General features: G+C 34.2%; 1 protein-coding gene across 1 annotated transcript in view; it reads right to left on the bottom strand.

Annotated features, from left to right (window-relative positions):
* The window catches only part of LOC137407968 (uncharacterized), a 74644-nt gene that overhangs the window by 20627 nt on the left and 36515 nt on the right, over positions 1 to 17502 (bottom strand). Inside the window, exons 17-25 of the mRNA XM_068094356.1 lie at positions 16223 to 16389; positions 14634 to 14724; positions 14053 to 14192; positions 11930 to 12059; positions 11105 to 11286; positions 8881 to 9085; positions 6919 to 7124; positions 4213 to 4450; positions 653 to 787 (exon numbers count right to left, since the gene is read on the bottom strand). Coding sequence (XP_067950457.1) covers positions 653 to 787; positions 4213 to 4450; positions 6919 to 7124; positions 8881 to 9085; positions 11105 to 11286; positions 11930 to 12059; positions 14053 to 14192; positions 14634 to 14724; positions 16223 to 16389 — 1494 coding nt within the window. The remainder of the gene's footprint in view (positions 1 to 652; positions 788 to 4212; positions 4451 to 6918; positions 7125 to 8880; positions 9086 to 11104; positions 11287 to 11929; positions 12060 to 14052; positions 14193 to 14633; positions 14725 to 16222; positions 16390 to 17502) is intronic.

The raw sequence follows: 17502 nt of genomic DNA, 5'->3' as shown, positions 1-17502 counted from the left end.
TGAGTCTAATTTTATTACTTGTATTTTCTGTGCATAGCATTCTTACACGCTCATCATGTAATTCTATAGAAACACTTTTTTTAACCCTAAATAAATCAAATTTCTTATTTTTAGTAGCCCGAAGTTGCAGATGTAAGTACACAACCATCATAAAGTAAATAGTCATGACCGAAATGGTTTAGTCTGGTTGAGATCTGTTTGTATCAGTAACCACCATAAAAAGCTAAACTATTGCAGAAAAGCTAAATGTGTAGAAAGAAGAACAGGTTATATTTCTACTGACTAAAGTTTTTTTTAATTTATCATCAAAAACTTACAGATATCACTCACTATTTAGTGAGCTTACGACTACAGCTCTAATAAGATTCTAGAAACCACGAGATTATTCCTAGCATTTTCCAAACGCCAATACTTGCAGCAAAGTTATAGTTTTCAAAAATATATAAATTTAGTTGAATTTTAGAAAAATAATAACTTGAATCAGTTAACAAATTTCAGTTGACTACAAAAACAACGGAAAAACTTCATGTTTATTCCGGAACAGTTTCTAAAAACTGAATTTAGTTTGAAAGTCAAATAGACGAAAGGGAGAAGATGTAAGACCCAAAGATAGAGAGGGAGCAGATAGCTGGAACATCACAGAAAGACTTACCAAGGTCAGGAGCTGAAGTTGGAGGTTCAGGGTTCCCTGATGTGATGCTCAAGTTATCAAGCCCAAAGTCTCCACCACCATACTGTCCATTGGCATCTTTCTTTCGCTTTGTCGTAATCAGCACATAAAATTCACCTAAATATAAACATATTGTTTCTGTAACTAGTAAAATATTTCAATAATCAGCCAGTAACATAGTAACTAGTAACATACCTCTGTAGTCAGCTAGTAACATAGTAACTAGCAACATATCTCTATAGTCAGCTAGTAACATAGTAACTAGTAACATATCTCTGTAGTTAGCTAGCAATATAGTAACTAGTAACATATCTCTGTAGTCAGCTAGTAACATAATAACTAGTAACATATCTCTGTAATCAGCTAGTAACATATCTCTGTAATCAGCTAGTAACATAGTAGCTAGTAACATATCTCTATAGTCAGCTAATAACATAATAACTAGTAACATATCTCTGTAGTCAGCTAGTAACATTGTAACTAGCAACATATCTCTGTAGTCAGCTAGTGACATAGTAACTAATAACATATCTCTGTAGTCAACTAGTAACATAGTAACTAATAACATATCTCTGTTATAATAGTCAGCTAGTAATATAGTAACTAGTAACATATCTCTGTAATCAGCTAGTAACATAGTAACTAGTAACATATCTCTATAGTCAGCTAGTAACATAGTAACTAGCAACATATCTCTGTAGTCAGCTAGTAACATAGTAACTAATAACATATCTCTGTAGTCAGCTAGTAACATAGTAACTAGTAACATATCTCTGTAGTCTGCTAGTAACATAGTAACTAGTAACATATCTCTGTAGTTAACTAGTAACATAGTAACTAGTAACATATCTCTGTAATCATCTAGGAACATAGTAATTAGAAACATACCTCTGTAGTCAGCTAGGAACATAGCAACCAGTAACATTTACCTCTAGTCTGCGAGTAACATAGTAATTAGTAACAATTCTATGTAATTAACGCAGAAGCCTAAACAAGAATCCTGGTTTACAGTTGCCCAACCTAACCAAATAGCTTAACAATGATCTGTAGTGCTCCAACGTAAAGTTAAATTTTTTTTGAGAACTCAACAATCATTGGTTGCTTTAAGCAAAGGATAGTATCACTCAGATGATCTCTAATATTTCAAAGCTCTGTTAGTAGGATCAACTCTTGTCCACTCAACCTTTCGGAAAAAATAAAGTTTATAAAACTTTCCAAATTATTCACTATAGCTGTTCCTGTTGCCGTATTTTGGCTCATAAAATGGGAAATAGTTAGAAGTAACGTTGTGTTTTACAACAGGCAAACTTAGGGGTGATTTTGGTAGTTAATACTGGAAAAAAACAATAAATGCTTGATCTCACAACGAATCAAAAATTGCACAATTTTCATCAGCAATATTCACTAAACTTTTATACTTAATTTTATATTTATTAGCATTTCTGCATAATGATATTTTGCTATGTATTCGGACTTAACAGAAATCGGTTTTAAAATATTATTTTGTCATTTTGTGACAGACTTGATAAAGCAATCCTAAAAAATAAACAAACTGCTGGTGCAAATGGGTGAATATCTTGCCAACTTGCTTTATGGTTTTTCTCAGGAATGTGACTACAAAAACGATATACATTTTATCCGAATCAAGTAGCTCTTTCTTCCCCAAAAACTTCAACTTTCAAATTGCACTAACATGTACATCTTTATACTTAATATAACAACATGTTAGATTATGGTATTATTCTCCTTACATGCAATATATATAAACATTCATATGATGCTAGCAAATAAACATTTACTATAGCAATTACATCAACACTTCAGGTACACAAATGTATAGGCATGTAAATTGATCGCGTTACAAAACCAATGATGTAATATGCAAAAGTACCAAGCACACAAACTAAACAAGGATGCTTTGGAGTTACCTACACGATAAGCAAAGGGTTAGACTTCAAGACGAACTTATAAAAATTTTAGCAGATTTTATCAGAAAGTATCGGTATTTTTTATCACTTGCAATTGCTTTTGATGTTCGAGGTGCTCGGACCGCCAACATGTTTCAAGATTAAAATCGAAAAAACTTGATTGCGATTAAAAAGCTCAAAAAATCGTTGATGTAGTAAATATCAGCAATTGGGTTCAAATTGCAGCATTACACGTCTCTATTCCGCCGATCTTTTGCAACTATAGACATCATAATCGCACTTTCGCCTAATTTGAGCATTTTACCAATGATTAAGTTTAATCGATTTTAATCTTTAGCATCCTAACAGTCAGATAACCTAAAACGACAAACAACATATCAAATGATAGGAAAACATCTATAGCATTTGATAAAATCTACTAGAATCTGATGTAATCATATATTTAAGCAATCTAACAACAGCACAGTGATTACTCTGTGGATTATAACGTGAACCAAGAACTACTCCACAAAAGGATTTGTTATTGCAAATGGTTGGTTGTCACAGTCTCAATATATTTCCTATTTTCCAAAATCTTAAGCAACAGTTAATAATAATATTTTTATTGGTACTCATTCACAACTATTTATGGCTCCATGGCTGGGTGTCTACTGCACACCATATTGTTGACACAACTCCAAAAATTATTCTAAAGTTGAGAGTCGTACGCGATTAAAACCTCTGAGCTTCTTACGCATGACCCAAATGCATATTTTCAAATTATTACGCATAATGTATCTAAAAAAACTGAACATTAACTCTTTGCATTCTACGGGTCGCATAGTGTGGTTTGGCAGTGTTTGCTTATGGCCAAGAGCGCATGGTGCAGCTTTAGTAGACTTCCTACAAAATGTTTCTAATTAGTGATTAGTTAATTAATTAGCCTATCATATCTGTATATAGATGAAGAGAAACAACCATCTGCCTGTGTTGAGCTAAATAAAAACATGTTTACAGGCGACCCTGAGCTTAGTTTTGCTTTGCGAAAACTTCATTTTATATCAAAATTTCTTCTTCGCAATGGTAAGTCGTGTCAGACACATCACAGCTACGTAAGTCATGTCAGACACATCACAGCTACGTAAGTCATGTCAGACACATCACAGCTACATAAGTCATGTCAGACACATCACAGCTACGGAAGGTTCACTGATTGCAAATAAATGGGCTTTGGATGATTATCTATTGAGCAATAGTACTACTGAGAGTGAGTATTTCATTTTAACAATAATAATAATAACGTCGTAAACTATAATAATATTGTTAACTCCAACTGAGAACATGCTCACAATAGTAGCTAAAATGACCAAACATGTCCGAGCTTATTCTGCAACACAATTGTAGTCATTTTATGGCACCAGCCGGTGTAATATTTTATGTTGATTAATTTGGTATCGAAATATTTTTCAAAGACCATGTGATTCAAAAGCTATGACAATTTATAGGTGTCCTTGTCAAATATTATGTTTGACGGAACATTTAATCATGCCTCGGTAAATAAATTGATTTGTTAGCATAAGATTTAAACGTTAAACGGTAGATATGTAATGTGGAGCAAACGGTAAGCAAACAAACCAGTCATCCTGAATGACTCGCTGATGAACTGCCAATCATTTTGTGGCACATTAGGAGATGTCCAGAGCACCTGCTCAACACTCCCTACAGCCTGTCGTCGACGTCTGCTGCTCTCCGACAATATAGACACAGATATTGAACCAAGGTTGTCACCATTTGCATGATAGGAAAACTCTACTTTATGCAATCCATCCGCGTGAAAGATTGGACCAATCTCCAACTGCCCCAATTCTCCTCCCTTCAAACCGAAAAAACACAAATCAATGAAACGAAAGGATTAGTGGATGCTAGTTTGAACTGAAAGCGGGTAAAGTCTGCACTACAACATACAGCAACTTATGTGGCGACAGATATACTGTTTCCATGTTTCAAAAATATTCTTCTTTGGGGGTCAATGTTCTTTTAAAAAAATAATTGGAAACAGGTTTTCAGACAGTTCATTAAAATCTATGCAGCAATATTTCACAAACATGGGTTAGATATCATACTAAAACCAAAGTACAGTAGGCGGTCATATAACTTAAACCTCCTATATCGTAAATTCCATTTGCGGAAAGAAGTTATGTAAAGTTTTTTCTTCGTATCACATAAAAAATTCCAAATAATTTAAAGCATGAAGTTGGAACAAGCTCTTAAACTCAATTTGAATAACAAATTCCATTGTTAGTCTTGGAAATCATTTTCTCTCTTGCCACATTTGAGAAAAATTATGCATAAGGGTATCTCTATTATATAAACATGTACTAGTACCCTTGCAGTGTATCAAGCGGTGATATATTTTCCGGTGTGCCGTTCGAGCAATGGAACAGCTTAAATAGAATAAAAATGAATAACAAGCAGAGAATAAGTCGCTGCACAAGTATTCAGAAATACTTAAAGGCGACCGATTGGTGCAGGTGTTAGAGTATTAGAGTGTCAGTCTACCAAACTGAATAAATCATTTATCATAACCTATAACCCTGGCTTAGGAAAATACGTACGGACAAACAGACACCGCTGTTACAATAATAAATATATTTGTTTTACTATCTTTTAGATATGTAAAAACTTTTACTTTTCAGCATAAACCTCGCTGCCTAAAAATGTGAAAAGAACTGATTTAAGTTAACATGGGAGGTGTGTGTGCTCCCTTAATTTAAAGGTTCACGTACAACAAAATTCACATTACAGTTATTTGGTATCAAAAGGCTCACCATGTCTTACTCTGCTGTGTTGTAAGTGCAAAATATGTGAAAATGTGATTACAAGCTCTTAAAAGATAAAAAACAGTTAATCGCAGCCACCACAAAAACGCAGTAGGTTGGAATCCCTCTCAAAACAGCTCAAATGGGATGTAGTTGAACACGATGTGCGTCTGTTCACATTTTCATGCAACCTCACTCGTCGAAATGTTTTGACAAACATACTACACACATTCAATAAAACTATGTCTATTGTCCTCACGCATCTATTTCATTATCATTGTAATGTTGTCACTTTGAGCACTGATATCTCAAAACCTAGCCTAAAAATCAATATAATTTTTTAACCTTAGCTCGAGAGGGTGCATATCATCCTCTGGTAAACATGAAGAGCCTGTTGGTGACCTATGATGGTTGAAAAATGCTGCAAAAATTGTTCGGGTAATTTGGCGAGAAATTTTGGCTACATGATCAGATTATGACTAGATGATTAGACCAAGCTGAAACGAAACTATAACATAGCAAGCATCAATATTTGATACGGGCTTTCAGATGGAACCCTAAGTGTTTGTCACAAACTCGTCCTGCGAGAAGTGTTATATGGAGCCCTTTATTGGCTTTTCATTTCACGTGATATCATGTGTCAAAAAATTACAACATAGAGTTGAGTACGTCATCAAAGTAAAGGAATTCCAACCTACGGCCATCTTTTTAACTGTTTGTTTTGGAGCTTGTAAGAGCTTGTAATCTCATTTCCACATATTTTGAACCCACAATACAGCAGAGTAAGACATTGTGAACCTTTGGATACCAATAATCGGTACTGTAAATTTTCTTGCAAGTCAATCATTAACGTAAAATTATTGTATTATAAACCAAAAACCAAGTGAGATTGAAAAGAAAAAAGTGAAAAGTTGTCGATTCTAACCAATAATACCTCAGTTAGTTTATAGTCATTGAATTAAAGGTTAAGTTTAGATTTTTTCTATTAAAAGGGCCAAAGGGATGAGTTCTCAAAGGGAGAATCTTGGAATAAATTAGGCAATTTACATGTATGTTACTATTCATATAACGTAAAATCACTAGAGCACAGACTTTCTTGGAATAATTTCTTTACGTTTGAGGAGGTTCTACCGTGGGCAACTATGATCAGTTTTTCTTGCGACTAAGATTCCATGACACATTTTCTGTGACAAATTTTATTATCTCAAAAATTACACTACAGTAACGATGTTGTTACGAGAATACTAAGCAAACTTTTTAAAAAAGGCTGGAAATACTCGCATACAGCTCTGCGCATATTATGAAACATTATGGTGGCTGCGAGGATGTTCATTTGTTCCTTCTTTCTCAGACATGGCATCAAATGGGTGTCCAAGAAGGTGAAGCAACGCTTTTAATCATTGGCTAATTTCAATCTGGTTATATCCAAACCAATGAAGAGGAAAATTACTTAATGAGAAAATTCCGATCTGTGGATACTCACAGATACTTGAAAAGTTATGAGAATCTTTGACATACGCACCTGAGCCTCTGGAGAACTATCAAGGAACAGATAGCCATCTGTTAGAGAACCGTCTGCATCACCAAATGGTCCCGTCTCAGGATAGTTGGGTGACTCGCCTGCCATCCACATCCAAGTCCAAGAAAACTCTGTATCATTCTTGAACTCAATATCGTTCATACAAGCATCTGTGCTCTCGTCGAACTCGCAGATCATGTAGCCATATGCTATCAACAATCAAAACACAATGTCACTCATCAATGATCTTGACTTTAACCAAAAATATTTGCATTGAAGGGGGTAGGCCATAGTTTACCCATGAACCTTTCAGAACTAAAGAATTAATCAAACCGCCCTGACAGAACTTTTAGTCACCCCATACCCATGATCAGTTGATGAAGTGCAGTGCTCTAGACTCTTTGGTCACTTTATATTGTAGTTAGTGGAACCAGTTTCTACAGGTATTACATATGGCTATAGATAAATATCTATTGCTCCATTTTATATGGGTATGATATAAACAAAATGGCCACACCTATACAATCTTATCCATCAAGAATTCCCTAGATCCCAAGTACTGAGGCCTGAACAATTTGTTACACTGTTAAACGCCGGCAAGCACAAACATACACTAATCGGTAAGCGGCATCAGCTAAACTTTTAAATAACTTTACTATTACAATATAAAATTTGTTTCATACACAAAAGAGGTATTATGGAGAATCTCAAAAATATTTTAGTTTTAAAATATTTTCCAGTAGTCGAAACCTATTGAAGTCGTAATTGTTAAAAAAAATTCTAAAACATTGGTTATAAATGGGAAATGCGAGTGAAATGAAGGTGAAAATGAATAACTGAATTATTCATCTTTAGCTATTGCTCGTTTCAAACCATGTTGTTAAAATAAACTTTTCCAATCATCATATAGGCCAGCATGAAAGTTCTTTAGATTGATTTACTGTTCATATATATCCGCTCGAACGTTACCATTATTGACTTTAGGTTTTCATAAAAAGATTGATAATATCTCAAACAAATAATACATATTTAACAAGTTTGAGACAAAACCTGTGTGTAGTACCAAGACAGAAAACACAACAAAGCTTCGGAGTAAAATCTCTATCGATTTGTTTTCATCTCGAGGATGTATGTTGACTGTCCAAGACTAGGATTGCTCAAGATGTACACATCCTATTGAAATCCTCAACATTTCCAAGTATTTTAGCTGCATGAAAAGCATGGAAACAGCCACATTTTGTGCTATATATAGTCATTTGAAATATCTGAAAATAAGAAATTTAGATGCTTTGTTGGTAGCATTTCAATGGATAATCCTTCAAAATGGGAAAAATCGTTTACTAGTTTTGACAAATATAATAATCAAGAAGCTATCATTGTAAAGAGTGGTCTAAGTTCTTGTGTAATCTTTAGGCAGTGACAAAGAAAGCATGAAGGAGTCATCAAGGAGTCAGCTGCCTCAACATCATCAGAAATATAAAGAGCAGTTCAGCCATCAGCGAATCACAAGAACGATCAGAAACAACAATTTGTTTATAATACTCTACTAGTCTGCTGCTTGTAGCTTTTCATGGCATCAGCTGGTTCAAGATTTGATGCTGAATAATTTGGTATCAAAATAGTTTCATAGACCATATGATTAAAAATATATGACAATTTAAAATGCGCCCTTATCATGTATTAGGTTTTACTGAATATTCAATTAGGCCCTAGTAAAAATATAAGTTTGGTGGTGAAAGATTTAATCGATGTGACTCCGTGTTACACATGCGTTGCATCAACACGGTATAGTACTAATTATTATTGAATTATCTATTTGGTAAAAATGATTGGACCATTATAACTGAAGAGTAAATGAGGAGTTGTTTACTCAATGAAACTTATAATCCAAAAATCTTATGCCACTGTTCTTTTTATTTTAAAATGGTTGGCTTAAAATCTAGAAGAAGCAAAATGACAACTTACGGTCTGGTGGAGGTGTAGTTGTGGAGGTGGAAGTTGTGGGTGGACCCACTCGACTCCATGTTATTTCCCACCCTTCCTGTCTGGTATTTCCATCGGAAGTGAACATAACTGTTACATGTGGGCCCATTGAGTTAGCAGACACCGTACTGGGTAGGTCACTGCCAGACAAGAGAAACATAGAAGTTCCAGGTGTGTCATCAATCACCTAAAAATCAAATAGCATTCTTAATGTATGTTGTATGCGACTCTGCCAAGTCTTAATATTAATACGCTGTGGAGTCAAATCTCAACTTACTATTAACTCTACATACAAATCTTTTGACATACAACAAAAAATGTGAACCGATAGTTGTCTTGCCTATCAAGTAACATTGATCATACATGTAGACATTCTTCCTTCTGTAGACTTCTTGAAGCATTCCAATTTTATAAATAAAAATAGAAAGGCAGACAATAATAAAAGTTATCATGTAAAAATAGTGAAATATATGTAAATTAATTTATAACTAATACATAAATTAGACTAAGATACTCCAGATAGTTCCATCACTAAATTTACGCTGGGTCCGTCCACTCCTGAGTCTACATACTGTTGTAGTGATATTAGTACAAGTACGAGTTATCCTCTCATGTTTACATTTTCATTAAGAGTACACAACTCTTGCATTTAACGAGCACATAATTTGTGTTCTAGGATTAACATGCGCTTTCGGTTGAATACAAAATGAAAGGAGAACGATCTTGTATCGCTCACATAATAATCTAAACCATCCTCTCCATTGGTGTAATACAACACATACTGCTGAGCCCACATTCCCACTACTGAGTCACTTGAATAAAGTGACAATAAGATTATTACTTTATTACTCTTTTTATTTATGATTACTTTATTTATTTAGTTTCGTACATAATTTAACTTCAACTTAGTTTTATACAATATTATAACCTTAGACTACGTTATGCTATATGTAACTACTTGAAGTATTTATTTGTGTCTATTAGGCTTTGGATGGAACCATTTGAAATGCAGTGTATTCTAGTTTCTATCTCTATATATATTTCTCAAAGTATGTCCATGTGTCGTCGTATATCTGTATATCTGTTGGTTTTCCGGCTAAAGCTATTATTAGAACAGCGGAGCTGGCCAACAATGCAGAAGCAAAGTCATGGCTTACAGTCATTGGAAGCCTAGCCTTATTAACTAGCTTAGTGGAATTTTCCATTGGCACTATGCCAGGCTACTAGCTTGAAAGGTACAGTTGTTTGACAAAGTTTTAAAACCTTTACAGTTGCTTTTATTTTTCTCCTAATTTATTTCAACTACACAAAACACCTCTTATGATATGTAGTTTGAAAGTAAGAATGGGAAACCTTGTTATATGTGAAATACAAATCAAATTTTTGTCCAAGGACCTTTTTATTACCCGGGCAACGCCGGGTGGTACAGCTAGTATATATATGTATATATTTCTCAAATTCCCAGCGTTGCATGTGTAATAGAATAATTACCTAATGAATTTGAGTAATTTATCTGGAAAGCTAGATATTTACTAAAATCTTTACTAAAACAATAACTGGGTTTGGGCCAGTTTAACAATCATTACACGTAACAGTCAACAGTGCTAGTTGCTAACCCCAAGCTTTATGCGTGAGTATCTTAACCAATGTAATGACTATTTGCCCAAAAAATCATTGTATTCCATGTAGCTTATTGATTATGTTTGCTGACTCTAGATTTTAGGTCCTGCGATCAAATTCACTGCCTTGCAGATTCTTTCACTGCTAGAATTTAATTGCTAGAACTAGACAAAGGGCTTAAAAAAGACAAACACTGCGACTTATATATAACATCAGAATACACAGCATTTGTACAGTATATATATTCATTAGCCCAGAAATACGTTATTTGTGAAATTTCAAACAAAATACAAGAACGGTTTTGACATTTTGTTACAGTTACAAGATGAAATTAAAACCTATTCAATAAGAGAAGCTTGTTGGCCATTCAAAGAAGCTAAAAGATCACTATTGTTCCTCCAATTTTGTTATTAGCTTGAAATGCTAAATTTCTGGAAAGATAGACATTTAGTGTTCTTTTAAATGAGATAATGGAAAGGGATGTCAAGGGAATATTTGCCTTGAAATGAGAGCCTTGTTCTGCTAGTCAATTGACATTTTTTGCTTCATTCTAAGAAATTACATAACATATTGAATCAATACTTACAACTACGACGTCATTAACAGGCTCGGTGTTGAGTCGGCTAATGACAATGTTAATGGTAGAGTCATTCTGCACAGATATGGTCCAATTGTGGCTGAAGTCATTCGGGTAGAAAAGGGGATAGTTGGGAGACTGAATAACTCCGGCATCACCAGTGATAACTGTCACAGTACCGTTACTGTTCTCTGTTCATAAACAAGGATTCGTATCATACTTGGTATTCAAACCAGCTTCTGTCATGTTGATATTGCCTCAACTTGATATACTGTAAGCTCTACTTACAAATACAGATGTAGGTTAGATTTACTTACAAATACAGATGCAAGTTAGCTCAACATACAAATACAGATGTAAGTTAACTAAATTCACAAATGCATATATAGGTCAACTCAACTTACAAATATAAATGTAGGTTAGATCTACTTACAAATACAGATGCAAGTTAACTCAACTCACAAATACATATGTAGGTTAACTCAACTTACAAATACAGATGTAGGTTAACTCTACTCACAAATACATATGTAGGTTAACTCAACTTACAAATACAGATGCAGGTTAACTCTACTCACAAATACAGATGTAGGTTAACTCAAGTTATAAAAACAGATGTAAGTTAGCTCAACATACAAATACAGATGTACAGTAGGTTAGCTCAGCCAACTACAAAATTATTCTTGTGTTGTAAACTCTTGATATAACTTACTCACTATTACTCACAAATTCTGTGCGCTGAACCAGACCAGCAAATGTTCCATAGTTTTCGGCATTTTTCATAATAAATATGATTCAAGGGTAATTGCAAGGTTAAGATGTGAAATATTTTACCAGTTGCTGTGCTGTCGGGAGACGGAGGATAGAGTGGGGAGTTGGTACAGTCAGTGACAGGAATCACAATGTCATCGAGTGCAAAGTCACTACCACCTGTGGGTGTTGTGCGCTTTGCCTCAAACATCAGCTATAACCAGTAAATAAAGTCTAAAAAGTGGTGAAGACTGACTAACGCTACAGTTTACAACGATGTCTAATAACTTGCTTATTTTCAAGGTCACAGCTATCTAGTTTAAAAATCTAGAAGGCAAAGTAGGAGAAGATTGCTTCAATACTACAGGTTTCAGCGTGTTATAGCAATAAAAATTTAAAGGAGAGACAATGCTCTTCAATTTCTGCTCCAAACGAGCAGATCAGTTGTTAAATAATTTGACTATAGTTTATATATACAGCCAAACCATGACTGAAAATCACATCTACATTCAAATTTTTGACATTTAGTGTAAAATTTGTGTAAACATTTGTCTGAGCGTACAAAAAATTTCTAAAATATGATTTTGTACAATTCATGAACAATTACAGTTTAGACGATTAAAATTTAAAAAAGACAAAAGGTAAAAACCTGAAGCATTCATAAAAAAATATTTGAACTAAATGTAAAACTAAATGAAAAATATAAAGTTTGCTTCTTTAACTTAGATATCTAGAATAGGCGAGAGCAGATATAATGCATGCTGTTATTATAATCACCCAATCTACCACAGAACTTTAGAACTGCTGAATCTGAATTTCTGTTAAAATGTCTTCAAGGTAATGTAAGAACAAAACATCATTGTAATGATTATTGTTATGTAAGAACAAAACATGATTGTAATGATTATTGTTATGTAAGAACAAAACATGCTTGTAATGATTATTGCCTATTTGCCTTAGTAATCTAGTTTTTACATATAAGTGAAGTTTGGTTATATATAAAACTATGTAATGCAGTTGTTTTACATCTTTAAATAATTGTTTAAAATATTTGTCATTATTCTTTTGGTTCTATAACAAATTAAATTGAGTAAATTGTATATTTACAAGACTACCGTAAAACCTCTAATTGAACGCCACCTCCAATTGAACGCCACTAAAGAACAAGGTTTATAAAATAGAGCGCTATGGCTTTCAATTGAAGTTTTTACGGTGTTTTTTTTTAAACATACAACCATTTTTGAAGTGTGAAGAAATATTATACCAGATTAAAGCCACATCGCTAACTTTGACAGTATGAAAACACACAAACAGTCGCAATTAAAAATGAAAATAAGTACAATTCTCTATTTAGGTTTGTCACTTGAGATGCAATAAACAGAGTTACGTTGAACAATAATAAAACAACAGTAAACATGATGACATTCAACTGTGATTGTTTACCATGAATGACATGAAGCTATTGATGAAATGTCCTTAATGGTACTACAGAGTCGAGCCAAGGCATAAACGCATGAAACTTCATTGTTTGAAGTTTTTCAAAGTTTAAGCCTATAAATGATAGCAATTTATTTAAAAAGGTAACAAAAGGGCTCAAAGTAGGTGGTTTGAAATCCTTATGTGACAATAGAAAGATCACAGTATTTGCTGGCCTGTTATTGAGTATACTTTTGCAACCACTCAGCAAACTGGTACGTTTTCTATTAACCTAGATTATAGCAATGCGTTGTTATACTGATTTATACTGTTTTTCTAATAAAATAATAATGATTGCTTATTATCAACTTATGAAAACTGGGAGTGAAGTAAAAACTGTATGAATAATTTTATAAACCCTATTCACTGAGCAGAGTAAAACTCCAAAAGAAAACCCACAGGTAAGAGTAGAAAAATCTTAATGTTTAAAACAATACATGAAATAAACGATATACTGAAAAGCGTACTCCTCCAGACTGCTGACGAGGCTTCTACAAATTGGATATAGCTCACCATCAAGTACTACTATCATCACAAACCTACTATAACGTTTATACAACTGTGAGAGGAGTGCGACAAGAGCCCGTGAGCGCATATGCCTGTAAGGCGTGCTTAAAATATTCAAAAGAACAACAAGGCTGCAGTGAGTTAGCTTCTTCAGCACTTTATCATAGTCCAGATGAAACTAACACAATTTAGAACTATTGATGAAAAGCCCATTGTTCACGTACCTTGAATCTGTCATGGTATCTGAATGAAACTGTAACCTCATCAGTCCAACCATTAGTGACGGTACTGCTAGACCATAGCGACCGGATCTTCTCCCCATTGTCAGTCATTAGCCAAACCCAGAGAGTGCCAGGATCGCCAGCTTTAAACACAAATAGTAACATTAGCAGAGTAGGAGTGAGGGCACAATAAGAATCATGTTATATCGCTTCTAGTCGCCGAATGATGGTGATATCTATAAAACGATAAGTTTATACCAGAATTAATACCCTTTCAATCCACAACTTTTAAATATATTTTGTTTTGTCAGCTCATGAGCAATGAGCACACATGCAGGATGAATATTATCAGGCATTTAACATGTAATACTATTTACATTCGGCTCATCTTACCAAATGATACTAATCTTCATACAATGCCATTAGCAAACATTTTACTACAGGTGTGAAGGTTTTGCCTTACACTAGTACAAGCGGAAGAAACAGGTGAGTGTAGCTCTAAAAAAGAACTGCAAATATAATTTTTAGAAAACCTCATAAACAGGTCATTTTCTTTTAATAGCTTTCAGTAGGTGAGTACTCACCGGATATGCTATGCCGGAATCTGACGCTGTGGCAAGTATTTGGATTGTACACAAATGAATCGGATTGCAGCTGTGCATAGTCTGTGTCAGCCTATGAGATAAAGTGAGTGACACGAGGTTATGGTAAACAGTTATAAATGGTATAGCATAGAACCACTTAAATGAAACTTGTGTTAGAAACCCAAAGTGTGGGCAACTTGTCCAAGTAGTAAGTGAAAGCTAAACTTTCGACGAACTCGATTTCTGCCTGTCATCAGAGTAAGATGATACATAATTAGCTGATAGTCACGATTCAATTAACAATTGACTTTTGCATCTCTAAAAGAGTCATCGATTGCGGCAAGAATTCCGCTAAACACTTAGCTACAATCGGCATTGCAAAAAAAAACACTTAAAAATACAGCGGTAAAACGCTGCCCCCTTAAGTTTGATATACAAAAGCCTGAGTTGAAACTCTAAGGCTATTTGAATATCCGGAGTTAGTTAATAGTGTTATACAATAATAAGAATTACATATAAACTAATGGAAATAGTGAAATGAAGAGAAGACTATGTTGTCGTAATTAGAACGCAGCTTTTTTCACGGTCTTTAGAATAGCCATTTTGCATCAACTTGAAGTGTTCCAGTGAAGACTGTGAGACAACCACTGATATACATATAACTTGTTGACACTGATCAAGTGGACAGTTATTAACCACACTGAATACATTATTCATGATAAGTAGTTAAAACTTATCAAATTATTGCTTGTATCATTAGACTGTAACAACAATACTGAGAAAACTACAAAAATTTAGGCAACCATACTGTGCTGTTCGTTTAGTCATGAAATATACATTAAACAAACCCTGTGAACCCTGACAGCTAGTATTCTGGCATCATGTAGTTTGTCAGAAACCCTTATGGTTGGCATTCACATAGCTCCGCTTTCAAATGATGTTTTCAAGTAACAGTACGAACCAATCACATTAATTCTTACATAGGATGGTAGACGAGAAGTTTTACTTCCAGTTTGTACCGTTTTTGAACATCTTTACCAACTTCCAATGGTTATGAGCGGAATTAGGTATATTTATTGAAATTTGTAAATGTGCGACTTTTTGATGCATTGCCGAGCGATACGCATTGAGTAGGACGTCCAACATTTAAAGGGTAAAACAATTACGAAGAGTGCTAAAATGCAGAAAGTAATTAATGAAAATTTATCAACTGTCTTATACGTCTGCTATTATCAGAGCTGCAGCCGATAAAACGTGGACCTGAGTAATTTCAGATTTCATCTGCATTTAGATTTTGCCCATTCATAATGCATATGGAATCACTTTTTAAAATATTTGAAAAAAGACAAATCTGAGCCAATAGCGAAAACCAAAATAAGTGACAACCTATCTATATACTATACACAGATAGACAACCTATATATGTACTATACACAGATATACAACCTATCTTTATACTATACACAGATAGACAACCTATCTATGTACTAAACACAGATAGACAACCAATCTATGTACTGTAAACAGGTAGACAACCAGTCTATGTTATATATACAGATATAAAACACAATGATAATTTAATAACATACCACGTCATCAGAGTTGACAAACACAAACATTCCATTGCCACCGGTATCACTGGCAGGCACTCGGGAGTTGTCTGTTCCCACACGCCTCCATTTTAGGTTTGTACCAAAAGTGGGTCTCCCAAAACTGCAGAAGCTGCTGTCGAAATTGCAGTCATTCTGACCCACAGCTGAAAAATAAAATGTACTTGTCAGCAGAGCTATGTTAAGTACTACTACATTTAATTTTTATATCTTTTCAAGGGATACTCAAGCTAAATCTTAAAATACTTTATCAAAAAACTTTGATATATTATTCTATCATTTGTGATTTTGTTTTTTGGTTTAAATGACCTATCTGTCAGCATGCTTCATCTGCGACAATCGGCAAAACTTGATAGCGCTTAAAATGCTCAGATCAAGCGAAAGTGCAATTATGACGTCTGCAGTTCAAAAGACACTGACAGAATAGAGACGCTTAACAGCGTTGGTTTGAACTAGAGATGCCCTGATTTTAAATTCGCGAGCCAATTCAGAGACCGATCCGATATACCGATTCTTATTGAAAAATAATCCGATTCACATCTTTTGTGTTGAATAAATAATTGCTCATTTTATTATGCAAATATGAATACAATACAAAGAAAATATAAATATTAATTTAGGGTAATTATTTGTTTGTATTTATGGAAAAAAAAATATATTCACATACTGACATACCGCACATGTAAAACGAAAACAGTTCATGTTTCTTGTAATTTGCTATTAATAAAGGTAATTACTGTTAATGGGACAGCTCTCTTTGTGATAAGGAAGTCTCTCTTCTATTGCTGAACGAATTGCTGCGTCTGCACAAGTTTAGAGCAAATCAATGTTTCTTTTAATTACTGTTAGTGATTTAGTTCTCTTAGTAAGAAGCCTCTTTCTTCTATCACTATAAATGTAGCCAGTCGAAGAGGGAAGAGGGAGAGGGAAGAGGGAGAGGGGAGAGGGAAGAGGGACTCACTTGCCACAGATGATGGAGAACAGGCTAAATACCGATAAGCCACTGGGATTACCGTATTTTGTACCATACAAACAATACATTGTATCGTCAGGATCAAGAGAGTGATAGATAACTTAAAGCATCAACTGCTTAAATTACTTTCGTAATGCTAGTATATAGAAATATTACACTGTATTCATGTTCCCCATCTTTGCTATCTTGTTCGTGATTAGCTGCAATAAATCCTATCGCTGTAATTGCGGAAATACCACACTTTGTAATTACTTCCTGACTAAAGCAAAAATGTTCCTAGGCTGTG

This window comes from Watersipora subatra, chromosome 11 (genome assembly GCF_963576615.1).
Source record: "Watersipora subatra chromosome 11, tzWatSuba1.1, whole genome shotgun sequence".
NCBI lineage: Eukaryota > Metazoa > Bryozoa > Gymnolaemata > Cheilostomatida > Watersiporidae > Watersipora > Watersipora subatra.
This window is presented reverse-complemented; position numbering and strand designations above follow the sequence as displayed.